The sequence below is a fragment of the Lampetra fluviatilis genome, chromosome 13 (assembly GCF_964198595.1).
Source record: "Lampetra fluviatilis chromosome 13, kcLamFluv1.1, whole genome shotgun sequence".
Taxonomy (NCBI): domain Eukaryota; kingdom Metazoa; phylum Chordata; class Hyperoartia; order Petromyzontiformes; family Petromyzontidae; genus Lampetra; species Lampetra fluviatilis.
The window spans coordinates 3339443-3366927 of record NC_136287.1 but is presented as its reverse complement, the minus strand read 5'-3'; the positions used below and the strand labels follow the sequence as shown (position 1 = coordinate 3366927).

Below are 27485 nucleotides of genomic sequence, written 5' to 3'. Positions count from 1 at the left end.
TTTAGCTCACGGGACAACCTCCACGGACGCCAAATCCCGCGACTTCAAACGACGACACGGCTCGGCCCCGTCGCTGACTGCGCTTGCGGCCGACCGCAAAAAGGGGCCTCCACATTTTTTGGTGTCAACTTTGAAAAAATCCGCGCTCGCGACGAGCCGAGCGAAATGCCGCAACACGCCGGAACAAATTTTGTTTTTTTGCTTGTTGAGAATAAAATGTATCTGGAGTGCGGTCACCAACAAATAATAATGATACGTGAGCATTTTTTCATCCCCTAGGCAGACATCGGGCGCGAACATCGGTTTGCTGAATGCACGTCCTAATGTGTGCTCCCTTGTCGCGCTGGCGGCAGACCTGGTGAGCTGGCCGAATGCCCTCCCCCCTTCCCTTAAGAGGAGCGGCAGCTGCACGAGCCAAGAAGGAGGCATGGTAGCGGCGGTGGTCAGCGGAGTCTTCCTGTTGTTGTAGCGTTCGGCGTGCTCGGTGCCCTCTGGGCACCCTTTTGGTTCCGCTCAAACAATCGCAGCGTTGTTTTCCTTGCTGGCACCGCCGGTGCTGTCGGCCGTCTGCTGCCGCTGCTGCTGCTGGAGGTAGTAGCGCCGGTTGGCTTCGGGGTACGTCACCTCGGACAGCGGCAGCTTGTAGACGCCGTGCAGCCCACTGCTCATCAGCAGGAAGACGAGCGTGCCCAGGCAGAAGGGCCAAGTTAAGGCAGGCAGGCCGACCTGCGGAGAAGGAATGAAACGTGATGCCGAAGCGAAGGTGTAATGACCACAGTGTAGAGGACAAGGGTGTGAAGTTGTGGTTGATACCAATGAGGCTGCAGATCTCATTGATAATAGAAATGAGAGAGGGGTGTGCACGGTTCAGAGGTCAGGGCACTGAGCTGGCACCACTTTGACCCTGGGTTCAAATCCAGGCAGCCGCCTGTGAGTCACCCCGGGTTCTCACCACACGTACAGACACCTATGACGTTCAATTTGGGTTTGCACTTGATTCGGCGATATTTCAGCACTGAGAATAAAAAAAATATCAGCTTGACTGTCATGCGAACATTTATCTGCAGCAGGGCACATGTAGAGAAACGATAGTTGAATTGACTCATGACCTCAATTCGGGCGGTGCGCAGATGTGAATAAATGTAAAGATTTGCAGGTTTTGATTCATGTGAGCGTAATAATCGGCTGCAAATCAGTAATCTGTTCTCCACTCACAGTTTGACGCGTTTAACGTGAGCGATATCAAATGTTTCTTTAATAGATTGCTTACGTACGTGTGCAAACTTGATTGACTCAAAGAATTGTTGCACTGTCCGACTGATAATGACTTAAATCAAGTGCAGCTAGGTAGCAAACCCAAGAGGGCATTAAACACATTGACTGGGAGAGGATCGGTTTTAAACACAAGATATTCAATAATACTATTCCTGTTATGTGTTGCTTACCACTGACATCATGTTCATGAGGGCCTCTCCAAGATAAGCACAAAAGAATGCTGTAAAAAAGGGCAACAACAACACAGCTTAACATTTTTGTTAAACAGTCCCATGGCCAACACAACCAAACGACAGGGAGAGAGAAAGAGAGAGGAGCGGAAGAGAATGGGAGAGTGCAAACAGGGAGAGAGAGAGTAGAGTGGGTCAGGGCAAACAGGGAGAGAGAGTAGAGTGGGTGAGGGCAAATAGGGAGAGAGGGGGACAGGCAAGCGACCTGGCTATCACAAATGATAGCTCATCGAATTGGCCTATCATCACGTGGACATTTACAGCAGCCACATACTCTAAACGCGTGGTGATGTTCATTCTAAATGTGGAGGGAAAAAACCTGAGGAACCCGGAGAAAAATCCATGCGACCACTGGGAGAGAGCCATGCAAACTCCAAATATACAGCAGGCATCAGGGTCGGGATCGAACCCATCAGCTGTATACCAGGCGAGGTAGTTAACATCTCGCCACCGTGGAGCTAGAAGAGAGATGAGAGATCCCGACAAGATAGGGATGAGAGAGAGATCAGTTACCATTTTATGTTAATTCAGTTTTCCATGGTGTTGAGCATTAGCATTGGGGCTCCGCGATGGCGAGATTTGGAGTTTGCATGTTCTCCCGGTGGTCGCGTGGATTTTTCTCGGGTTCTCCGGTTTTTCCCTCCACATTTAAAATCAACACGCCTTTAAGATTGTTTGACTGCTACAAATTTCCACACGATTAGCCGCTTCATTGAGGTATCATTTATGATAGCCAGGTCGCTTCTGAAAACGAGATATATAGCTCAGTCGACCTTACCTGGTAAAATAAAAGTGGTTCAGTATAGTTTATAGTCTAGAATTCGAGCTGATATTTGTTTCACTACAAATTTTTTTTCTCGCCAATCCAGAGCCTGTGAAGCTGTTCGGGGGCTCGCTCAGTTCACTTCATGCCTCGGTGCAACGACGACTGCTCGCTCCGTGCCACGTTTCTCCTTACCGCACGCGACCGCCACGAGATGCGCCTGCCACGTGAACGCGAAGAACATCCCCCCCACGGCGGTGCAGCCCAGCACCGCGTTGTAGCTCCACAGGCCATTGTAGATCTTCGGGAACGGCGAGCCCAGGCTGATGCCTGCGAGCACAGGGTTCCGTCACTGCGTGAACTAAACTATGACAAACTATTAAGCGATTTATATTTTGTTTTACATCACGTAAGGCCCACTGGGCTGTATAGCTCTTTTACAGAAGCGACCTGGCTGTCACAAATGAGAGCTCAACGAAGTGGCTCATCACGTGGAAACTTACAGCAGCCAAATACGTGGTGATGTTAATTCTAAATGTGGAGAGGAAAACCTGAGGTCCCAGAGAAAAATCCACGCGACCATTAGCAAAACACGCAAACTCCAAATATGCAGGCATCGGGGTCAGGATCGAACCCACGCCCCCTGTATACCAGGCGAGGTTGTTAACATCTCATCGCCGTGACGCCCCACGTCCGTCGATTGCCGTTCAACCTACTGCCATCTCATCAAACATTATGTACTGTATATTTAGAGTTTTTTTTTTGTCAATCAGGTTCACGGCTCGAAACAGGCAGCCCGCCCTGGTAAATACAACAGGTGTATTAACCAAAACGTAAGCGCCGTTCGCTTCACAGTTTGTCGTTAAAGATCCGTTGATGTAATTTTGAGTAAGGCCATCGTGTGCCGGTGACATGCTACAAATTTGGGAAATAACTCTCGAAATGCAGGCATGTCTCGCCTAACGAGCGTTCTTTCCATGAAAATTCGCTATACCAATCAATTCGAATTTCGACCCATTTGTTCACAAAAAGACCAAAATGTTGGTTTATCGAGCAGAGACCGATCGATAAGTATGCATCCCGTGGCGGCAGGGGGTGCACTTCGGCCCGCAGCTGTTTGTTTAGTAGCTGTGCTGCTGCAACAGCGGCGTTTTGGGTGGGTTCATAAGTCGGAACACAACAATGCCCTGTATTGAAATGCCTGTACGGTCAGTGTTATGAAATGTGTTACGGTTCCACATTGTTAAACTAATAATTAAGAAGAAATATTTTACATTTGCAATTAACACTGTAAAAAAATACTGTATAGAAATTACAACATAAAAAAGTAACATACAGAGAAAAAACACTTTTATTTTCACTTACCTGGATTCCTGATGCTACCACAATTGCACACATACAGACACACGCACGGCGCACAGACACACACACAGACACACACAACGACGGCAACGACCCCCCGTGTAGCCTCAAAAGACTGTAGGAGCAAGTGCTGTTCGCGAGTAGTCCGTATAGAGGCCAGTACGGCACAAGAGGGTGAGGGTGGCCTACACCACGCCCGACCACCTTTGTATCCCCAGTGGTGATGTTTACACACCACACGCTTTAATAGCGCAGCGTGCTAACCACTACACTACCGCTCCCCACAAAACACAAAACAAAGATACCCCGTGTAGCCTTAACAGACTGTTGGAGCAAGTGCTGTTAGCGAGCACCTATTAAGCCGGCACAGCACACAAGGGGATGGGTAGCCAGGACCACGCCCGGCCGCCTTTGTCTCCCTAGTGGCGATATTTACACACCGTACCAGGTACTCATTTGAGGCTGAGACCGATCTATGGAGGCCCAGGACCGGTTCAGGTAATCGTCACTGGTGTTCAGTGCCGGCCCGAGCCTCTTGGGGGCCCTAAGCAGAATTTGATTTGGGGGCCCCCCTCCCACCACGCAGACTCATCTGTGCTAGAAGATTATTGACACAAATGGCCCCCTGGTGGCCAGGGGGCCCCAAGCAGCCGCTTAGTTCGCTTATGCCTCGGGCCGGCCCTGCTGGTGTTGGCCGTGAGCGGGAATCGAACACCGCGTTCGTAGCGTAGCGCGCTAACCCCTACACTACCGCTCCCCACACACTCACTTGCGCACACGCACTCACTTGCACACACGCACTCACTTGAGCACACGCACGCAAACACTCACTCCCAGCGCGAGTCTGACTCACTCCGCGGTTCAGTTTGCAATTGCGAATTCGTGTTTTTTAGCCAATGTAATTGTTTCATACTTCGTGGAAGCTGGTTCGTAAGTATGTGTGCACGTAAGTCGGGCGTTCGTAAGTAGGAGGACTGTTTAAAGGCAGAGAATGGCAAAGTGTGAGTGTGTAGCGCCCCCTACTGCTTCATAGTCGGGTACTCTACGGTACTTAACATCCGATGAATTGTGACAAGGAATGGGTAAGGTTGGTGAGTACGTACGTATGCATGTGAATGCGTGACCATGCAAGTTAGAAAGTGGACGACTGTTTAGATGCCTGGATGATTGACTGGTTCAGTGAGTGTGTGACTGAGTGATTGATGGAATCAATGAATGCATAGATAGGTTCATGAATACGTTGGGTAATGGCAGCAAGGTGAGTGGGCAGCTGAGAATGTGACTGGGTGGCTGAGTGGGTGAACGCCTGTAGGCAGGTGAGTAGCTAGGCGGACGACTGTACAGGCAGGTGATTGGGCAGCTGAGAATGTGACTGGGTGGCTGAGTGGGTGGGTAGGTGGGCGGGCGAGCGAGCGAGCACGTGCGTTTCACCTGCCAGGATGCCGGCAACGGAGCCCGTGGCGGCGTGCAAGCAGTTGATGGGCGATGAGATGAAGAGGGCGACGGTGATGACGCCGCCAGCCCACGGGTCGTCGCACGCGTACACCTGGCCCACACCCACGGGCACCGCTCGAAGCAGCTGCCCCCGCCGCCGCCACCACCACCACCGAATAAAATAATTCGTGAATTTTATATTAGCGCCGTTTCTTAGAGCACAAGACGATCTACCGTATAACGAAGGCGCTGTGTTTCGCGGACGATAATAGTCTGCTGTAGTTTCGCAGTAGGGGTGGAGGCGGGATAGGGAAATGTTGCTATGTGGCTCGATAATTGGCGAGTAATTTTCACAGCCTTAACAGACTGCTGGGGAAAGTGTCGTTCGCGAGTAGCACCTATGAATGCTGGTACGGCACACGAGTGGATGGGTGATCAGCACTACGGCTTTTGTATCCTTTGTGGCGATGTTGGCGCACCGTGCCAGGTACTGATTTGAGGCTGAGTTGACCTAGGGGAGGCCCAGGACCGGTTCAGATAATCGTCACTGGTGCTGACCGTGAGTGGGAATCGGACTTGGGTCACTGGATTTGTAGAGCAATGCACTCTAACCGCTACGCCAACACCACCAACAGCTGCCGTTCGCTACTAAGTGGCGGTGACGTCACCACAGCACACGTGCCAGTCTAGGTGCACTTTGAGGCTAGGTGAAGTGTCGAAGGTGCGATGGGTTGACTGAGATGGCTGCCAGAGATACCCATATGTCCTCCCGCCTGCGCCAACACCACCATCCGCACAACCCTTTAGGGGCTGTCCATAAATGACGTCACGCGATATTGGACGATTTTTGACCCCCCCCCCCATCGTCACACGGCGTCACAAAAAGTCAGACCCCCCCTCAAATATGACGTCACAAAGCTCTGCCCCCTACCCCCCCCCAAATATAACATGCTTCAAATCGCTTTAACGATTGTCATTGTAGTGCGTATTTAATTTACCGCTGCACTCTGATGTTGGAGGAGAAAACATTTATTAAAAAGTCTTTTCAATTCAGTAGAACGTGTTGTCTATATTTATTTAAAGTTGCGCATTTTGATGTGACGTCAGATTTCTCAACCCCCCCCCTCGTCACACATCGTCACAAATGTCTGACCCCCCCACCCCCCCCATAGGTGCATGACGTAATTTATGGACGGCCCCTTACCACTACTTCACGTTGAGATCCAGGGGTAAGTGTGGACATGCAATCCCGCCCCCTCCCACCCCCCGGCTGAGCTTGCCAGATCTACCATGGGCACGCTGAGCTGCGTCCAGGTGAGGTTGTAGTGGGCGGACGGCGGCTGGAAGGGCGCCTGCGGGAAGTGCGCGTTGTAGTGGCCCGTGGCGGCCATGAAGAGCGTCACGGCGATGTTGAAGGGCAGCGTGAAGACGGGCAATCCCAGGGGCGCGAAGAGAGATGCGAGCGCGCTCGCCAGCACCGTGCTGCGGCGATACAAAAGTCGAGCTCCTCCGATTAGCACGGCTGGCTATACGTACCGTGCGAAGAAGCATCGACGAAAGAGGAAGATGAGTCACGCCAATTGTCGTTTTGCTTAAACACGTGGCGCCTTTCTGGCACACACCTGCCACTCAAAGCGTCGTCGTGACGTTCGTGCGTATGGACGTACAAATAAAACAAAATATACTATGATAATTAGTTTTTTACCCTTCTATCTGGCAACAAAACTGACACCTTTTTTACGAGGAGTCATGTTTGCATAGACCACAATATCTGCAGTCATAATGCAAACAAAAAACACAACTCTGATAATGTCTGCACTGTCCTTGAAGTTGATTGGTCCACACCCGAGACAGCTTTCCTTAGAGCCTAGTCTCACATGGGTTGGACCAGATGACGCCAAAAGGCGCACAACTCAAAGACAACGCACCATCAGAGTATGAGAGCTCGGGGTCAGCATTTACATCATGAGGCCTCCTTTGCCAGTACCACGACTTAATGTCGCGTTGCGCCCGCGCGAGCAGAGCGATTGGTCCATTGAACTCGGTTGCACTCAACTGGTCCAATGTCATTCGTGTCGACAGGACTGGAGTGTGGTGTACGTATACCAATATGGCGATAGATATGAATTGTACACCCCCTGCTTGTTCGAAGTTTCAGCTTTAAGTTTATTTTATTGAATTATGTTGAAAACTCAAGACAAGTTAGGATAGATCTACGAGCAAGGGGATTGCAGATCATCGAGGCTGCAAAGGCGAACGCGTAACTTCCCACTGAGTGAAACTGGGGGGCTTGAATGAAAGTGCGAATTGATCTGCACGGATCTACTTAGTATGATGGGATTTTCACAGAGCCAGACAGTGGCGATGAGGCTTTTCTAGCAGACCGTGCAGGTGGGGTATCGGCCGTGCAACAGTTGAGGAATCTGGCAGAGGGAAGGAAGTGACCAGCCGAGGAGTGGCGCCCATCAAAACGGCATTGGCCCGTCAGGGCCTCTTGCACTCGGCCCGACTCTTCTCGAACCTTCGAGCGCAAGCCCTGTTATCTACCGACGCGTTTTGTAACAGCGCACGATAAAAAAGAAAATCGCGCGAGGAATGTGCGAGGCTTGCTTGACGGTCGCGCGAGGAGGCTGTAAGCGTGGCCACGATTGGAACTTCGATTCCCGGAGTTGACGATATAGTCTCGATACATGTGTAATGACAGGGGAGTCAGCCTACGATGTGAGTGGACTAGTGACCACAGGAGGTAATGACAGGGGAGTCAACCTACGGTGTTGGCGGACTAGTGGCCACGGGAGGTAATGACAGGGGAGTCAACCTACGGTGTGAGTGGACTAGTGGCCACGGGAGGTAATGACAGGGGAGTCAGCCTGCGGTGTGAGTGGACTAGTGGCCACGGGAGGTAATGACAGGGGAGTCAGCCTGCGGTGTGAGTGGACTAGTGGCCACGGGAGGCAATGACAGGGGAGTCAGCCTGCAGTGCAAGGGGACTAGTGGCCACGGGAGGTAATGACAGGGGAGTCAACCTACAGTGCAAGGGGACTAGTGGCCACGGGAGGTAATGACAGGGGAGTCAGCCTACGGTGTGAGTGGACTAGTGGCCACGGGAGGTAATGACAGGGGAGTCAGCCTGCGGTGTGAGTGGACTAGTGGCCACGGGAGGTAATGACAGGGGAGTCAGCCTGCGGTGTGAGTGGACTAGTGGCCACGGGAGGCAATGACAGGGGAGTCAGCCTGCAGTGCAAGGGGACTAGTGGCCACGGGAGGTAATGACAGGGGAGTCAACCTACAGTGCAAGGGGACTAGTGGCCACGGGAGGTAATGACAGGGGAGTCAGCCTACGGTGTGAGTGGACTAGTGGCCACGGGAGGTAATGACAGGGGAGTCAACCTACGGTGTGAGTGGACTAGTGGCCACGGGAGGTAATGACAGGGGAGTCAGCCTGCAGTACGCATGGACTGGTGGCTCGGGAATGATCGAGAATAGGAGCGTGGCCAAGTAATTGAAGAGGACGGCAGTCTGCTGGTAGAGCGAGCGGTCTAGAACCAGTGAGAGGTTCGGGAATGGGGGCGTGGCCTCGGACCGTATATAAGGGAGATGCACGGGAGACTCGGGGCTGTTGCAGTGGGGTCTCCGCCTGTCCAAGTGTGAGCACGTGGCTCCTTAATAAAGAAACCATCTCAAGACAAGTGCGTCGAAGTCGTCATGACACATGCAACTTGCCTTCACACCATTTGAGGATGAATACAATAATAACAGGATGCTGTCTTCCTAATGTGCACTTGTACGAGGGCACCATAATTTTTGTTCAGGTGATATGTCTGTCACCTGATGGAAAGATCTGATATAATTTATAGAGGGGTTGAGTGGTGGTGCAGTTGGTAAGCACCACGTGCAATGCCCGTGGCCGCATGATTTTAACTCCTGGCCATGGCTCACATCAACAGCGAGTGTTATCTGAACTTGTCGTGGGCTGTCAATTGTTGTTGTTGTTTTTCCCGTTTACAGAAATCTTCTTCTTTTGTATGGCTGATGTAGTTGCAGAGAAACGATTATAATTCCATATTCAAGCCAGATACCTGCTTCAGGAGTAGCAGCGGAGTGTATCATCGCTGTGATGTCTTCTTCGTATTTGTGGATCAGGCATTGTGTCATATGTTGTATGGTCTGTTCTGGATGACCACAGTCGCACCACTGGAGAGTTTTTAATCACCTGTTTGTGCATCAGGTATCCGCATCTACCATGGTTTGTGCAGATGCGGTTTCGGGTGGATCATGAGCTTCAAACCCAGGCGTTCTCTTGCTATGGGTCTTTCATGAGGTGTTTGTGAGTTTCTTCTCAACAACATTAAGCAATTCAGGTGCGTGTTCGGCACATGCTCCTAAACCCCATCTATTGACGTGCGAGCTGCTCGTAATGTTTATGATGGCCGTAGTAGTAATCGGCTTGTGGGGCAATATCCTTCACTGTGTTGCATGCTTCATGTGATAAAAACATTTTGTTTCTAAGTTAGATTTTTTTACGAACCAGAGAGGCAATGTCCATTTTTTTTACCCCAGAAGTTATATTGCAGTTGTACGGTGGTGTCCAAGTTTGTTGAGCGTATGTGACTGCTTGAGGGCCACGTCAAAAATACATCTCGGCAGATAATACATGTTGAGAAACGTGAAGAAACAAGGATGGAAAGAAGGGCACATCTAATATCCTGACACATTTTTTAGTCGTGGGATTCTTTTGACCCACCATGAAAAACAATGCAGAACGTTGCTGCTCAATTTTTGAAACAATGACTTTCAAAAAGTAGCTGCAAAGATGATCGGAGTTCACGTTATGGTTTATGCTCCTTGACGAGATCAGCAAGGTGTTGTGGTTCATTTGTAGCAAGCACTTTGTGTGTAATGAATACGACGTTATAATGCATTCGTTCGGCAACGGAAGCCAATGCAGCTCGACGAGCACTGGACGAACATGGTCGGATCTTGCAGTACCCGTCACGGCACGTGCTCATAGCCAAGGATATGGAGGCGCTAGGAATACAAAAGGGCAGGGGTCGCTCTCACCACTCTCTCCCTCACCTCACCATGCCCATGATGGAGACAGGGATCAGGAGCCACCAGTACCAGGGCCCTCGATCGCAAAACACGGCCATGAGGATGCCCACGAGGAGCCCGCTGTAGCCGTAGAGGCCCGCAGCCACGTTCGCCCTGGGGCACGGAGGAAGGGGGAGCGTGGGTTCAGCGCAGGAGGTCAAAGCGTCTCCCTCCCTGTCCACGTCGCTCAGAACACGCCGCCAAATCGCGTCACATCTCGCGAAGCTAAGTGGGAGGCTGCCTATGAATACGAGTTGTAAACTAAAAGCAGTTGTTGTATTCTTTGGGTCTTTCGGTAAAGTCACGTAGATAGGTTCAAAGAAAATATCTACGTGACTTAGCCAAAACACCCAAAGAAAATGAATTCCTGCAGTCACGAAAGCTTTAAGTCAAGTTTTAAGCAGTTTTTTTTTTATTTAACCAGGTAAGGCCCACTGAGCTATATAGCTCTTTTTCAGAAGGGGCCTGGCCATCAATTGATAGCTCAGCGAAGTGGCTTATCACGTGGAAATGTAGAGCAGCCGAATACTCTAAAACACACATTTCTAAACGTGGAGGGAAACTCCGGAGGACCCGGAGAATAATGCACACTGCAATTATACGGGCGTCAGGGTCGGGATCGAACCAACGACATCCTGTATAATAGAGTTTTTTTTTGGGTTAGATCGCGTAAATATATAAATGTGTCATTAAAACCCGCCACCACCCGACACAGCCAACTAGTAAGGGTTGTTACGTAAACTGAACATCGGTGTGTTGGAGAGCCAAGCCACAACATTTACAAACTGAGTACGACGTTTCGCCAGTAATTACAACTAGCTTCATCAGGCGACAGCTAGATTTGTGGAGAAGTCCACCTGTTTTGTTCCTTATATATAGAGGCGTAGATGTGTTGACCACACTTCTGCGCTCTTGCACAATGTGGGGGGGGGGGGATTACTGAAGCATCGTGCATTATGCATGTGCATTATGCGAGCCCTTTGAACTTGTCCTTCCTGTCTATTGTGTTTATTAAAATAGCCCAACCAACGGTAATCCCTATTGAAGTACGCTGCCCTTTGTAGGCATGCATTTAAATAATGTATTATTTGATGATTCGCTTCCACGCAACACTATCCCAATGGTTATAGTTATTTCGAGTTCTTTCAATTTCGATAGATTCTCTAATTAGTCTTGGCCAGTAGTAGCTGGTTTTTGCACAAAACTTCAACATTATCAAAATCAACATAATATAAAATCTATTTTAAGGACTCATTTATATATTTACGCGATCTAACCCCAAAAAACCTCTATTATGGATGATATCGTTTGTGAAAGCCTACGTGTTAAACTGATATCCTGTATACCAGGCGAGGTAGTTAACATCTCGCCACCGTGGTGCCTTGTTGGCTTGAGCTGCAAGGTAGCCAGGAGATGGTAGAACAGTAATGGAATCTCAAGCAATCTTTTTTTTGGAGAAGGGGGGGGGGGGTAATGGGAGGGGGGGTGGAGGGGGTTCTTAAAAATGCGATGTCCCCAAAGCCCCGCCCCCAAACCACCAAATGTGTCGATCCGGGCGGCCCTGCCCGGCAAGCCGTTTGCCGCACGTTTCACTGCCGCCCGCCTCTGCTCCTCCACCTGCTGAGCTTGAGGAGAAGGGCGGACGCGGTGGCGGCGAGCACGCCCAGGTACCCGCAGAGGGCCCACCAGGGCTCCTGCAGCAGCAGCGCGGCCAGGATGAGGACACCGCTGAGAGGGTTGTTGACGAAGTTCACCTGCGCCGTTCCTCGCAGGCTCCAGTCGAGGAACTGCAGCGGCAGCCACCGCTCTTTGCGTCGTCGTCGTCGTTCGCGGGGCCCCCGAGGGGAAGATCAGAGAATAGGAATCTTTATTTAGACATGGAGGAATCCTAAAGAGACGTCACGTGGGAGATATTGTTACTTACTGATCACTGGTAAAGTTTCCATGAGTTCAAGGGTCGAAACGATGCTGGGCTTCTGGAACGTTTAGCCGTGCAGCTTGCTTTTGATTTGATTTGTCATTGATTTCGGACCGGATTAGGTGAGTGCAAGGTGTGTCGTAAACCCCTCCTCCACCCGACACAGCCGATTAAAAAAGTTGCTACGTGATGAACAAACGTGCCAAATTGTCTCTGCTTCAGCAGCGCCCCTGTTGGTGATATCGGAAAGCGATCCACTCACGTTTAACAAGTGGGTACGTTCCGCTGATAGTCATGAGGTGGGTGTGTACGACACACATCCAACTCACGCCGTGTGGCTCGAACATCAATTAGCAATCGTTACAAGAGCCTGCCACACGTGTAACACATTCCTGCGGAGGGAACTAGTAGTAACGTTGGGTTGCTCGGTCAATGGCCAGGGTCAACGGCGGCGTGGTGTATTCCGCAAATATGCCCGACTGTGAGGGCGGGCACAAGCCGGCGTGAGTAGGTTAACGTTAAGTTCTATAAGGGCACCACGGGTTGAGCAGCCCCTCCCTTCCCCACCCAGCCCCACCCTCCCACCCCCCACCCAGCCCCACCCTCCCCACCCAGCCCCTCCCCATTCAGCCAATCCCCAACCAGCCCCACCCCTCCCACCCCCCACCCAGCCCCACCCAGCCCCTCCCCACCCAGCCCCTCCCCACCCAGCCCCTCCCCACCCTCCCCACCCAGCCCCACCCTCCCCACCAAGCCCCTCCCCACCCTCCCCACCCTCCCCACCCAGCCCCTCCCTCCCCACCCAGCCCCTCCCTGTACGACGGACGGACACAATAATCCCCTGTGGGCTAGTGTAACCAGGAGGTTACTACCAGTAAAATGTACTCATGACTAAAATTCATGTTGACGAGTTCAGAGCCCTCTGAACACTGCTGCCTCCGCAAGTGTTCAACCTCAGAAATAAACATGACGCATAGTGGTGATGATATGTTCTTTTGTGAAAAAAAAAACACACGCAACATTATCCTTACGTTTCATCCACTTGTTATATTCCGTCATTTCTCCAGTAAAATATTTGAGTATCTGACTTATGCGCATAATCTTTTGCTTGAGGTTGGATAGGGCAGGTGACTGGGAGCCTGATTCGTCTGCCATGAATGCGTCTTCCTCCAGCCTGTGTGCGATACGAGAAGAGACGGTGAGATTAGGATGAGCCAGAGCATACATCGGTACCACCCAAGGTTTTTGTACATAGTAACAATTTATTTACGTGGCTAATGATAGTGAATGATTGGAAAACCCCACGCGTTTCGAGTGCTCATCGCATTTGTCACTGTTATTGACCACGTAACAAAAATTGGAACCGCTAAAGTTACGCCACCTCAGATGGTACCGACAAGTTCATTATATCACTTTTGGGCTCACAGCTCTTCGGAGTGAATGCAAAAGGAAAAAAAAATGAAGGGCAGCAGTGAGTGACGGTGTCAAGTTGGAAGCATCATTCATGAAAAAGAGTCCTTGTCTTGATCCGGACTCTTCTTTGACATAAATACAAAACTTTGTTAATGATAAAAACAACGTTAAAGTTACTCTAAGACAGTGGTCCTTAACATGGGGTCCACGCACCCCCTGCGGCTGCGTAATGCCCTTTCTGGAGGTGCGAGACATGGACAAAATATTTTTTTAAGGTAAATAAATACAACTACTTTGTTTAATCAGACCTATGTATTTGTTAACATAAAACTGTCTTTACGATTGAGAACCAAAGGGGTGCAAGGCTACAGTAAAGGGGAAGAACCACTGCTCTAAGGTGTAATTTCATATAGCTCTAGTAACGATGTATTAAGTCATACGGAAATGACATCACTGGTATGTTGACATGCCTGACGAGGGTGACATGTTTTTCTCTCTCATTAATATATCTTCAGACTTGTGTCAGACACAATAGCCTATAGCGACAATAGCTACTTGCATTTATGAGTGAAACATTTGCTTCATATCACAATTAGAATTTGTTCCGCAGTGGCGAGATGTTAACTAACTCGCTTGGTGTTCAGGAGGTCGTGAGTAAGATCCCGACCTTGACGCCTGCTGTATATTTGGAGTTTGACACGTAGGCTTTCGCGACCAATATTATTCATAATAAACGTTTTTGGGTTAGATCGCGTTATTTATAAATGTGTCGTATGAATGAGTTAAATGATGACGTTGCCCTGCTGCTCTATTTAAGACCGGGAGCAAGTGAGGGCTTCACCATTCTGGCAAATTGCCCGATGATGCTGGATGTAATTACTAGCGAAACGTCGTACCCAAAAATTGTAAATGTTGTGGATTCACTCTTCAACACACCGGTGGGCTAAAGTAGTGAATTATTTGTCTTTTGTCAAAGTGACACTTTTTTACTGATTGGCCGTGTCGGGTGGTGGAGGTTACGACACATTTATAAATAACGCGATCTAATCCAAAAAATGTTTATTATGAACTAGGTTGTTGGGGGGCGACTATGGCGCCTATGGCGCCCCCCAACAACCACAGCCTGCGGCGGCCCCCAACAGACTGGTCAAGTAAATCCTTATGATCCACTCGCACAGCGTGCGGTGGACCTTCATCCAGCAGTGGATTTAAGCACCAAAAAAACTACAGTACTAATGTAATGAGAACCGTGTGTATATCTCCGTACGTAATAGATGTGTGTGTAGTGCACGTGTGTTTTACCGTAAAAAGTATTATTGAAAAGTATAAATATATATAAACACCCAGGTCTGTCATTCTGTCATTCTGTCATTGTGATTAACGCGGCACGGATTGGTTGAAGTGCGTCACGTGACCGCGAGCAAGCAGCCAACCAGAGGTGCGCCCCTCACCAACATGTACGCCCCCAGGTGACGTTGCGCCGTAATAAGGCGCTGTGTGCAGCTGATCTGCCACCACGCTCACAGGCCGACAGGGGTGGGGGCTGAGGGGGAGAGGGACCCCCCCTCCATAAAACCTCTTTAGATAAGAGCCTTCCACCCCCCCCCCCCTATGACCGGAGGTTGACACTCCAGAGCCCCCAGGGGTGGTTTGCTGAGGGGGATCCCCCCACCACTTCCTAAGACCCCTTAAGATCATAGCTCTTAGAAATGAATTGAAATATCACAACTAAAGTTAAAATACATATCATTCATTCATATTCAGGTTCTCATTACATTAGTATTGTATGTATTATTATTTTATTATATTATTTTATTATGTTTTATTTTTGTTATTTTATTATTATTTTATTATTTCCATTCTACGTGACTTTACCGAAAGAACCAAGAAGATTAGTATTGTAGTTTTTTTGGTGCTTAAATCCACTGCTGGATAAGGCCCACAGCACGCTGTGGGAGTGGATCGTAGGGATTTACTTGACCAGTCTGTTGGGGGCCGCCGCAGGCTGTGGTTGTTGGGGGGCGCTGCAGACTGTGGTTGTTGGGGGGCGCCACAGGCTGTGGTTGTTGTAGAGTACTGTAAAAAGAACGCGAACGGCTTTGCTGTACTTGAGGACTTTCAATAAGTCGAATAAGAGCGGCTTGACGCAGCTTTCACTTACAATTTTCACTCTCCATACCTTTTTTTGACGATGTAACTTTAATGTGAATGAATGAAAATGCATTTAAACTTTTGTTGTGATATTTACATTCACTTCTACTAGCTATGACTTATTAATCACTGAAATAACTGTTAGGATTATTTGCAAGGTGTTATCTTATGGGGTCTTAGGAAGTGTTGGAGGGGGGTGCCCCTCCCCCTCAGCCCCCACCCCTGTCGGCCCGTGAGGGTGGTGGCAGATCAGCTGCCCACAACGCCTTATTACGGCGCAACATCACCTGGGGGCGTACATGTTTGTAAGGGGCGCACCTCTGGTTGGCTGCTTGCTCGCGGTCACGTGACGCACTTCAACCAATCCGTACCGCGTTAGTCACAATGACAGAATCACAGAATGACAGACCTGGGTGTTTATATATATTTATATTTGGAGTTTGCATCTCTCTCTCCCCGTGGTCGCGTAGATTTTTCCACGGGTCCTCCGGGATTTTCCCTCCACATTTAGAAACATGAGTTCAGAGTATTTGGCTGCTATAGATTTGCACGTGATAAGCCACTTCGTTAAGTTATCATTTGTGGTCATGTCGCTTCTGAAAAAGAGCTATACAGCTCAGTGGGCCTTACCCGGTAAAATAAATAAAAAGTTTAGTTTACTAGTTTCATTCGGATACAAAAAACGAGTCTAAATTTGTACTTAACCTGTGTTATGCAACCGGCGCCCTGCTTAATCTGATCGAGCGCCTTGTTCTCTTGGCCCCACATCGGCCGCAGTAACGCCACACCTGTATCCACTGTCGCATCAGAGCCAGAAGCCAACAAGTTGTGCAAGTCTCCACGGAGCCAAAGCACCTGTGACGTGATATGGCTTCGAACATCGGCAGCCTTTGCCATATCAATTAACCTGAGTGACTCCTGAGCTGGAGTGGATCTCGCCAGGCTTCATGGGTTCCACTTTGTTAGGCGAGAAAAATCACGACTAATGCCATCGTCAACTCGGCGACCGAACATCGATCAACGATCTACCCCGGTCTCCAGTACAACAATTGCAGCCGCCATATTTCTGAGCTAAGGAACATGAGCCTAATTTCAGCTGAAGCTGAGCTCTGGAGAATATTTCCAAGTCCATAAGTAAGATAACCACTGTGGACTTCTCTGACGGTGGATACTGCTGTGACTTTATAACCAAACTCCGTCTGGAATTTGAAATCGGCGAGGCAGCTACATCTCTGAGTATTCAACACCGAGGGCAGGGATCCCCACGAGCAGACATCCAAGGGTATATTCGTTCTCCTTTTAGAAACACACTTCATATTGATTCTCATATTTCGTAGGCATCTCATTATCAGATGAGGGGTTTTTATTGCTCTCTATCAAACAAACTATGGTGATATTAAATATGTAGAAAGCATTACGAATGTCTGATTTACCACTTTACATGTAGGGAAAGAAATAAATAAACGCCCGGGACATACAATGGTCGTCGATATTAATTATATTTAATCATATACCGTGTTATAATTAATCAGAATACGGGGTGATCTATTTATAGATGCGCCACTGATGTCTAATGGCCATTTCAATGTTTTTTTTCTTAACAGCAGATTGAATATTGGGCTTTACATCTTACAGAGGAGAGATTTGGGCAATTGAATAAGTGCACCGAAATTGGTGAGATACACGTAAAAGGCTTTGAAATACAATGTCGTTTTGTCTACAATTCTCCCCTACTATTATAGTGGGGTATCTATAAATGGACCATCAATGTGGCTGCAGCACATGATAATACACATTTATACTGGAGGAGGAATCCGATGAGCGATAAAATTATTTATCACACATGTCCAGTGGAGGCGGGTCAGAATATTGCAACAACAAACACTACAAAACACTATAGAAATGCAAAGTATAAGAAAGTTATACAAATACCTTACAAATCTACAAATAAAACTAAACAATTTTTTTTATGAATCTTACCAAGTAAATCCCACTGAGGTATTAACTTATTTTTCAGAAACGACCTGGTCACAAATTATCGTTCAACAAAGGGGCTTATCATGGGAAAATCTATAAAAGCAAAATAATCTAAATAATCTCAGTGCATACTCTTTGGTTCTTTCGGTAAAGTCACGTCGGTATAAAATCGGAGGGCCCGGAGAAACAATCCACGCGACCACGGGAAGAGGGACATGCAAATTCCAAATATACAGCAGGCATCATGGTCAGGATCGAGCCCCCTACCTCCTGCATATCAGGCGAGGAAGCTAACATCACACCACCGTGGTGCCCCTTAATTAAATAATGTATTTAAGTTGAATTTACATTAATTCCCAAGCTTACGAAAGGCAGTAAAACGATAGCATACACAGCCCTAGACCACCACCAACACATCACACAGTCCCTGAATAAAATAGTGCATACAATTGAACTATCGATTCATTTTTAAGAATCAAATTTACAAAGCACATTTTGCAAATGTGGCTGTATCCAGCATTAATCTTCTGATTCAGAATCTGTGGATGTAAAGGAGAGAAACTTACTTTAATTTCAGTGCTGCCTTGCGTGTTTTTTTTTCTGTATTGGACACCAACGGGTTTCTGGGCTACTTCTCAAGCGAAGCAGATGATGACTCCAGGACGCTTTATAAGCACATCGCCGTCCCCACCTACAATGCTCATTTACATTTCTTGAACCAATACAAATCCACTGACCGCGCCTGCCCCATCGGCATGCAATGTACCCAATGGCAGTAATGCCTCTTATTATCCTTATCAGAGTTGCTTCTTTTTGTTTGCTTTATTGACTACTTGTGTTGTGGTCATTGCAAACATGATGCCTTGAATAAAGGTGTCAGTTTTGTACCAGTTAAAAGGGTAAAAACCTACCATTATACCTCTTAATATTCATAACTTTATTTATTTCAGGTAGGGCTTTCAAAAAGTAACTTTTATGTCTCAGTAGCGTTACGGAGATCGTGACTGCAGGGATTCATACTCTTTGGTTCTTTCAGTAAAGTCACGGAGATAGAAAAATAATAATAAAAAATGAAGTGAATATAAAGAATAAAAAAAACAAAAAAACACTAATGTAGACTGTAGCTTGGTTCTTAATCGGAGTGAGTGTAATGGCAATCTATAATGTGGAATGTTGCCTGGTTATTAAGTTTGGTGAGTGTACTGGTAGTCTATAATGTAGCCTGTAGCCTGGTTCTTAACCTTGGTGACTGTACTGGTAGTCTATAATGTAGACTGTAGCCTGTTTTTTAAGCTGGTGAGCGTATTGGCAGTCTATAATGTAGACTGTAGCAATGGTTATGAAATTGAGTGAGCGTACTGCAGAGGTGGGACAAAGTCATTGTTATGCAAGTCCAAGTCGAGTCGCAAGTCATCAAATTCATGACTCGAGTCTGACTCGAGTCCAAGTCACATGACTCGAGTCCACATCTCATAGGTGGGACAAAGTCATTGTTATGCAAGTCCAAGTCGAGTCGCAAGTCATCAAATTCATGACTCGAGTCTGACTCGAGTTCAAGTCACATGACTCGAGTCCACACCTCTGGCGTACTAGCAGTCTATAATGCAGACTGTAGCCTGGTGCCTAACCTGAGTGAGTGCACTGGCAGTCTATAATAAGTCTACATTATAGATACAGCCACATTTGCAAAATGTGCTTTAGCATTCCTGAGCCAGAATCTGTGAAGGATCAGACGCACGCGCACGACAGTTCACTTGCTCAGCGACAAGCTTTTGGATCATCAAAAGTTCCTTTGAACGCGTCATTTGTTCTGCACTGTCAGTCACGCAGGTGGGAGGGGGTAAAAAGTACGCGTGCGTACAGGGAGGGGTGGAGGCGTCAAATTTTGACAGATTTTTGCGTACCTACTTAATGGATGGGCCCATATAAGAAAATGTACCCGACCGATCGGCCAACATAAAACAAGAAATCAATGCAGACACACGCCTGCCAGGTTTAAGCAATTTTACTTTAAAGTCACCCAGTATAGCTGAGGAACGACTTTCAAAATTACGATGATTTGGTATGCAAGATTTGATTTTGAGAAGATGATGTACATTGTAATGGAAAGTGGCAAGTGTGGCATGATTTCTCTCTCTGTCCCTCTCCCACTTGTCACGAAATACCTCGGCCTCCCAAAGTTCAATGCGGAGCACTTTCCCTTTGTCTCTCGCTCTTTTATTTTCCCTGTTCGATATTCTCGTCGCTGCAGTGGCCAATAGATGTCCCACCTGCTGTCTCGGCCCTCCCAAGATTGTCCTAATTTTGAGGTGCCTTTCCTGCCAAGTGCGTCAGTCTTTTCCAGGGCCTATTAAAGGTCTCGGTTTTTGCCAGGTGAGCATAATGCTCGTGCCTCACTGAAAACAATGTATTAACGTGTGCTAGGAGCGTCGCCGATTTGATATTTTTTTTTATTTTAAGGAAGTGTTGTTGACGAATGCGTTGAGTTTTAATTTATTTAAACCGAGTTCTCTCAATTCCCCGATGTTGTGTCATGACCTCAATCCCATCATACTGTACGTCCCATATTTGATTTGTACCTCAGTGGTGGCAACCCCAAGGGGCAGTCTAAAGTCATCTGGAGGTGTCAAACCCTGGCTTGCCAGAAGGCAGGAGAACAAATATTTCAACTCCAACTGTTCCGTCTTTATGGGATAAAGTGTTGCCCCCTCGCACACGAGGAGTTTTCTCCAAGTGCTTCGGTTTCCTCCCACGTGTAAATACTCATGGACCGATAACACCTTCATATATAGAGGACCGCAGAGCGTGGGCAAATGTCGGCACTCTGCTCATCGAGCGTGGCTGCCTTCCCGCTTGTCTGTGGTTCCTCGCAGCCTCTGTCGTTCTCTCTCGATTCGAGCAAGCAGACAACTGTGGGGCGCGTTACAAGTTGAAATTAATGTAGATTATAAATCACCTCAAATGTGCCCAACATCGTCCGATCTCAGAAGATAAGCAGATTGTTGGGCCTGGATAGTGCTCGGACAAGTGACCACCATGTGAAAAAGACAGAGGTTTCAGGCGTTGTGGGCAATCACCCCTCATCCCACCATATTCACTGATCACCGTATGGTCACGCATCTATCACGGCCCATAAAGCGTGGATATCTTCCCTCATCCGACAATGGATTGACAAAAGGGGCTGTGCACGTGCGATAGAAATGCATGCAATGTAAACTATGCCAGTAATGCCTCTTAATATTCATAACTTTATTTATTTATTTCACGTAGGGCTTTCAAAGAGTTAGGATTCGATAAATCGCGACCTTTTAACCAACTTTGACACGTGCGTGTTCATGCCAGCTTCATTCAAATGTAACTCCAAAGCAATTTTTTGTTACAAAAAAATGCGTCAGTCAATCCCGGCCGTCTGGCCTGTGCATGAAACTTTATCTTACACCATTGGAACCTCATTTGGCAGTAAAAAAAAATGATAATTGTTTTTTTACCCTTCTATCTGGCAACAAAACTGACACCTTTTTTTATAAGGAGTCATGTTTGCATAGTCTACAATACCTGCAGTCAAAATGCAAACAAAAAACATAACTCTGATCATATATGCACTGTCCTTGAAGTTGATTGGTCCACACCCGAGACAGCTTTCCTTAGAGCCTAGCCTTTTGGCGTCATGTGTGGACCAATCAACTTCAAGGGCAGTGCACATTATCAGAGTTATGTTTTTTGTTTACATTATGACTGCAGGTATTATGGTCTATGCAAACATTACCCCTTGTAAAAAAGGTGTCAGTTTTGTTGCCAGATAGAAGGGTAAAAAAACAATTATCAAACTTTATCTTGATAAGGATTGTTTTAAACTTGATTTTAAGCTTTCGTGACTGCAATAATTACTCTTTGGTTCTTTCAGTAAAGTCACGTAGAAAGAACATAAATTAAATAATAGAGGACGACGTTTCGATTGCAACACAAGCAACCGTCATCAGGTAGAAATACATTTGAGAGAGAGACAAAACACAGACACGGAGACACACAGACAGACACACAAGCAGAGAGAGACAACACAGACACACAGAGAGAGACACACAACAGAGACACACAGAGACCCAATGCCTCTGTGTCGAGGCCTTAAATAGAGAGAGGGGGGGGGGGCAGAGAGAAAGGTGGGTCTGCTGGTGGCTGCTGCTGGAGCAGAGAAATAAGCATGTCAATGAATCCAGCACGAAGCGACCGAGGGAAATAAGACGATTGAATGGCCCGATGAGAGCCTGGTAAAGGATATTTCACATCATAAGCGGTTATCGCCACTACGTAGGGAACCCGGGTTGCCGAGATGCTGTATATGTTTTCATTGTATCATACTACAGAAATATTCGTGGTATGACAATCATCACGGTGATCAGTTTCACATAATTGCACTTCACAGACTTATTTCATTTTGAGGTTATAATCCCTTGTTCATCATGATGTCCTTTTACTTTGATGTCTCAATAGCGTTACGGAGATCACGTGACGTGAGGGTTCTGCCTTTGTAGTGAGGGTTGTAAGTTGACGCCGGGGAGGGGGGAGGAGGCGCCTCGACCCCCCATGTGGAGTGACGTCACCCGCTAATTATTATTAATAGAGGGGGGGGGTCCGTTTGGAAGACGACACCTGTGACTTAAAACTTTCGTGACTGCAGGAATTCATATTCTTTCGTTATTTCAGTAAAATCACGTAGATAGAAAAAATATTTAAAAAAATAATGTGAAAAAAAATATTTTAAAAACAATAAAAAAATAAAAAACAATAATGTAGACTGTAGCCTGGTTCTTAACCTGAGTGAGTGCACTGCCAGTCTATAATAAGTCTACATTATAGGGTCAGGGTTTGGGTTAGGGTTAGTCTATAATAAGTCTACAGTATAGACTGCCAGTGCGCTCACTCAGGTTAAGAACCAGGCTACAGTCTAAATTATAGACTACCAGTACACTCACCAAACTTAATATCCAGGCTACAGTCTACATTATAGATTCACAGTACACTCACTCCGATGAAGAACCAGGTTACAGTCTACATTAGTGTTTTTGTTTGTTTGTAATATATTTATTTTATTATTTTTATTAACTTTTTTATTATTATGTTTCTATCTACATGACTTTACCGAAAGTACCAAAGAACCGGACGTCACCTCTTCATGAGTATTAATGAGGGGGGCTGTTCAATCTGGAGTAAACCTGCACATGATTATTAATGAGAGCGCGTGCTACATGTGGAGTGACGTCACCCGCTCATGATTATTAATGAGAGGGGGGATCCATGTGGGGGACGTCACCTGTTCATGATAATTAATTAGGGGGGCTGGCCGACGTGGAGTGACGTCACGCGCGGGACACACAGACATTCTTTATAGTATAGTATTGTCTTTGTAACGCACGTGCTACCAGTTACACAAACACATTCCTGCGGAAGGAGCTGGTAGGAACGTTGGGTTGCTCGGTCATTGGCCAGGGTCAACGGCGGCGTGGTGTATTCCGCAAATATGCCCGACTGTGAGGGCGGGCACAAGCCGGCGTGAGTAGGTTCAACGTTGAGTTTTATAAGGGCACCACGGGGTGACCAGCCCCTCCCCACCCAGCCCCACCCCTCCCACCCCCCACCCAGCCCCACCCTCCCCTCCCCACCCAGCCCTTCCCCACCCTCCCCACCCAGCCCCTCCCCACCTTCCCTCCCCACCCAGCCCCACCCTCCCCATCCAACCCCTCCCCAGCCTCCCCTCCCCACCCAGCCCCTCCCTCCCCACCCAGCCCCTCCCTGCACGACGGACACAATAATCCCCTGTGGGCTGCTGTAACCAGGAGGTTCCTACCCGTATAAGGACATAGTTACATGAACTACAACGATATGCGAGGCTTACTTTCGTAGCAGTGCAGTAAAAGAAGCACGTTGAGTGGGGAATGGAGTAACAGATATTACTTTAGAACCTGAATGATCGTGTTTAGTATTTCGAAAATATTTTTTCCCAGGAATTAAGAGATATATAAAGGAAATGACCAATGATTTAGGATATTTTGTAAATTGAATTACATAATTACCACGAATCTTATATCTTATGATATATATAGTAATACTAATTCAAATGTATAATGCCCATTACATCCTAAGATCCCAATACGCAATGTATGAAAATCTGGAAACAAAAACAGAACCAGGGCAACCACCAAACTATAGAGGGAAGGCCACTTTAAAGAGATGGGGTTCAAAGCAGACTTCAATATATCTACCGCCTACGATTGCCTGCTTTCAAGTGGCGAGGTGTTCCATAGCTTGGGTGCCACGCTAACAAAAGCCCGATCACCAAAAGAGCACAACCTCGACCTGGTAGCGCTGAGCAACTGGCGATAAAGACCTTGATGGAATAGACGCATTTGTTAGTTCCTGCAAGTAATATCGTGCAATTCTACTCTACTACAAACCTGGCAACCCGAATGGTGAGTGATATCTGATCCAGTCCTGTGCCCCCCCCCCCGCCCCGCCAATCACCGACCTGCATTGACCAGCGCGGTGAAGTGGTGGTCAAACAGCCCCCCCCACCCCCTGCACCGACGTGGTGTGGGGAGGGAGGCCTTCATCCCGCAGTGGATTGACAAATGGGTAGTACTGTTGGTGACGTGGTGATGAGCTGTTTTTTCAAGTAATCTTTGTATATTTGTTTTCATGCTAATCTTTTTTTAAAATCCTACTTCCACCCGCACCTGACATCAGTCGCATAATCCCTGCTGGTATGTGAAGTTATCGGGAGATTTAGTTAATGAGCAAGCAAACAACATTCTTGCTGGTGACAATTCTATCTCCATATTGTTTTTTACTGTGATCCTAAGAAGGGATTTGTTAGTTTACACAGCACTGGGTTGAGCTCGTAATACCAACCCAGTGTTTCTCGTTCCAGGACCTGTGCAAAACACGTCCCATGTTGCAGTGGTTGTATTACACTGAATCTGGTCAAACCACCCAGGAATTTGGCTGGATCTCGTCAGATCTCGGAAAGCTATAGACAGGATTAAGCCAGCTTGGATGGCCTACTGCCCTGTATATGACCAGGTGCTGTAGACTAGTTGTGGAGCTACGTGGTGGGCAGCAGAGGGCAATGCGGCAAAAATGGATTGTTGGGCTTTACTTCTATGCTCCCATGTCTATGTTCCCACATTCGCCCAACCCACACTGGTGAAAGATGGTCAAATAACTCTTGTGATCCACGCACGTGCTCGGTGTGGGGAGGCTGCCATCCAGCAGTGGATTGACAAATCAAATGTGTATGTAGAATCATGTACAACCGCAACCTCTCGCTTGACTTTGAGAGAACTAAAATATTAAAAAATATTTTTTTTAAAACACGTTTTAATGAAATGTACTGTCCGAGCTGCCCCTCCCCCTGCCCCCTTCCCCCATCGCCCCCCCCCCCCTCCTTTCACATCCCCCGCCCCTCGGCGTGGCTCCCCGTGGCTTGCCGTAACGTAAGGGACCGTGGTGATTTACAGCCAACGTTAGTTGAGCGTCGACAATTAGAGCAGTAAACGTGGACAATTAGAGCCGTAAAATAGATTATTTTTAAATATATATTTTTAATTTTCAATGATAGAATATAGTATTGTCATCAGTATGACATACCTATACCAAGTTTGCAGTCTATACGACATTGGGAATACGGTTGAAATTGAGTTACAATATTTTAGGATACGACAACACACAGAGTAAGTTAAATAAAAGCGTGTAAAATGTAAAAAAAATATGTTTTGTATTTTTTTAATGATACAATCTAGTATTGTCATCAGCATGACATAGGTATTTCAAGTTAGCAGTCGATAGCACATTGGGAAGTGGGTAAAAATGTTGGTACAAGATTTCTTTTTAAATCCTTTATATTAAGTTCGCTTACTTGCTTAGGACCGTGCAAATCTTTCGGTCGTTTTTTAATCCACTTCCCGTGATCCAATCGAGCTGACATTTTGCACACAGACTCGTTGTGCGTGACAATGCATTTTCGTGAAAAAAAAACATTGTTTACACTATTTAGGGAATTTTTTTTTTAATATTTAATTACCAATTGTTTAATGCTGCCAGACAATCATCTGACCCATAGGTGGCAGCCATCTCAAGCCAGAGGACGAGAGGGCTCTAGCCGCCCCGATGCCACGCATATAAAGTATTTATAGTGAAAAACTTTGTTTTTACGGGTTTACTTGTTTGAGGATACAACAAATAAAAGCGTGTAATAATAAAAGAAGGGATCGTCGCCAGTTGAGGAGCAAGACTGCCCCTTGGGGTTGCCACCACTGAGGTACAAATCAAATATATGGACGTACAGTATGATGGGATTGAACTCATGACACAACATCGGGGAATTGAGAAAACTCGGTTTAAATAAAAAAAACCTCAACGCATTCGTCAACAACACTTCCTTAAAATAAAAAAATATATAATCGGCGACGCTCCTAGCACACGTAAATACATTTTTTCAGTGAGGCACGAGCATTATGCTCACCTGGCAAAAACCGAGACATTTAATAGGCCCTGGAAAAGACTGACGCACTTTGCAGGACAGGCACCTCGAAATTAGGGCAATCTTGGGAGGGCCGAGACAGCAGGTGGGACATCTATTGGCCACTGCAGCGACGAGAATTTCGAACGGAAAAGTAAAGAGCGAGAGACAAAGGGAAAGTGCTCCGCATTGAGCGTTGGGTGGCCGAGGTATTTCGTGACAAGTGGGAGAGGGACAGAGAGAGAAATCATGCCACACTTGCCACTTTCCATTGCAATGTGCATCGTCTTCGGGGCCGTCCATAAATGACGTCACGCGATTTTGGACGATTTTTGACCCCCCCCCCCTCGTCACACGGCGTCACAAAAAGTCAGACCCCCCCCCCTTAAATATGACGTCACAAAGCTCTGCCCCCCCTCCAAAACTATATTTCTATTTTGAAAATAAAACATGCTTCAAATCGCTTTAAACTAATGTCATTGTAGTGCGTATTTTACGTGGCGCTGCACTCTGACGCTGTAGAAGAAAATATTTATTAAAACGTCTATTTAATTAAGTAGAACGTGTTGTCTATATTTATTTAAAGTTGCGCATTTTGATGCGACGTCACATTTCTCAACCCCCCCCCCCCTCGTCACACATCGTCACAAATGTCTGACCCCCCCTCCCCCCCTAGGTGCGTGACGTCATTTATGGACGGCCCCTTCTCAAAATCACATTTTACAAACCAAATAATCGTAATTTTGAAAGTCGTTCCTCAGCTATACAGCAAACATTGCTTACACCTGGCAGGCGTGTGTGTGGGCGTGTGTGCATTGCTTTATTGTATTATGTTGGCCGACCGGTCGGGGGCACTTACTATTTGGGGCCATCCATTAAGTAGGTACGCAAAAATCTGTCAAAACTTGACATCTCCGCCCCTCCCTGTGCGCACGCGTACTTTTTACACCCCCCTCCCCTCCAGCTGCGTGATTAACGCCTCACACGGGACATGTGCGCTTGATAATTTCAGGCTGTGCAAGTGGCTGACAGTGCAGAACAAACGACGCGTTCGAATAAACTTTTGATGATCCAAATGCTTGTCGCTGAGCAAGTGAACTGTAGTGCGCGTGTATCTGATCCTTTACGGATTCTGACTCAGGAATACTAAGACCAGCTGCCGAATGTGTCAGTACGACCGGGCAGGAAACGTTCAGGAAATACATTTTTCCATGAGGTGCGCCATGGGCGACTACAGCCAGAATCATCATACTTAGTGATCTGCAGAAAATATTCACTCTGCCGGACGTGACGCGCGACCCATTTGACTTCTGGTTCACTGGGCGATTCACGCTCTACTGGGTCAATATATTCTGCATG

General features: G+C 47.2%; 1 protein-coding gene across 1 annotated transcript; it reads right to left on the bottom strand.

Moving 5' to 3' along the window:
* Positions 1–513: 513 nt before the first annotated feature.
* LOC144935608 (urea transporter 2-like) lies at positions 514–18211 on the bottom strand. Its single transcript, XM_078862433.1, has 10 exons — positions 18181–18211; positions 15463–15562; positions 13105–13247; positions 11773–11962; positions 10141–10269; positions 6354–6546; positions 5062–5209; positions 2464–2598; positions 1446–1495; positions 514–726 (listed from the first exon to the last, which is right to left on the bottom strand). Exons 3-10 carry the CDS (start codon positions 13226–13228, stop codon positions 514–516), a joined length of 1182 nt encoding a protein of 393 aa, XP_078718559.1. The 5' UTR covers positions 13229–13247; positions 15463–15562; positions 18181–18211.
* Positions 18212–27485: the final 9274 nt, after the last annotated feature.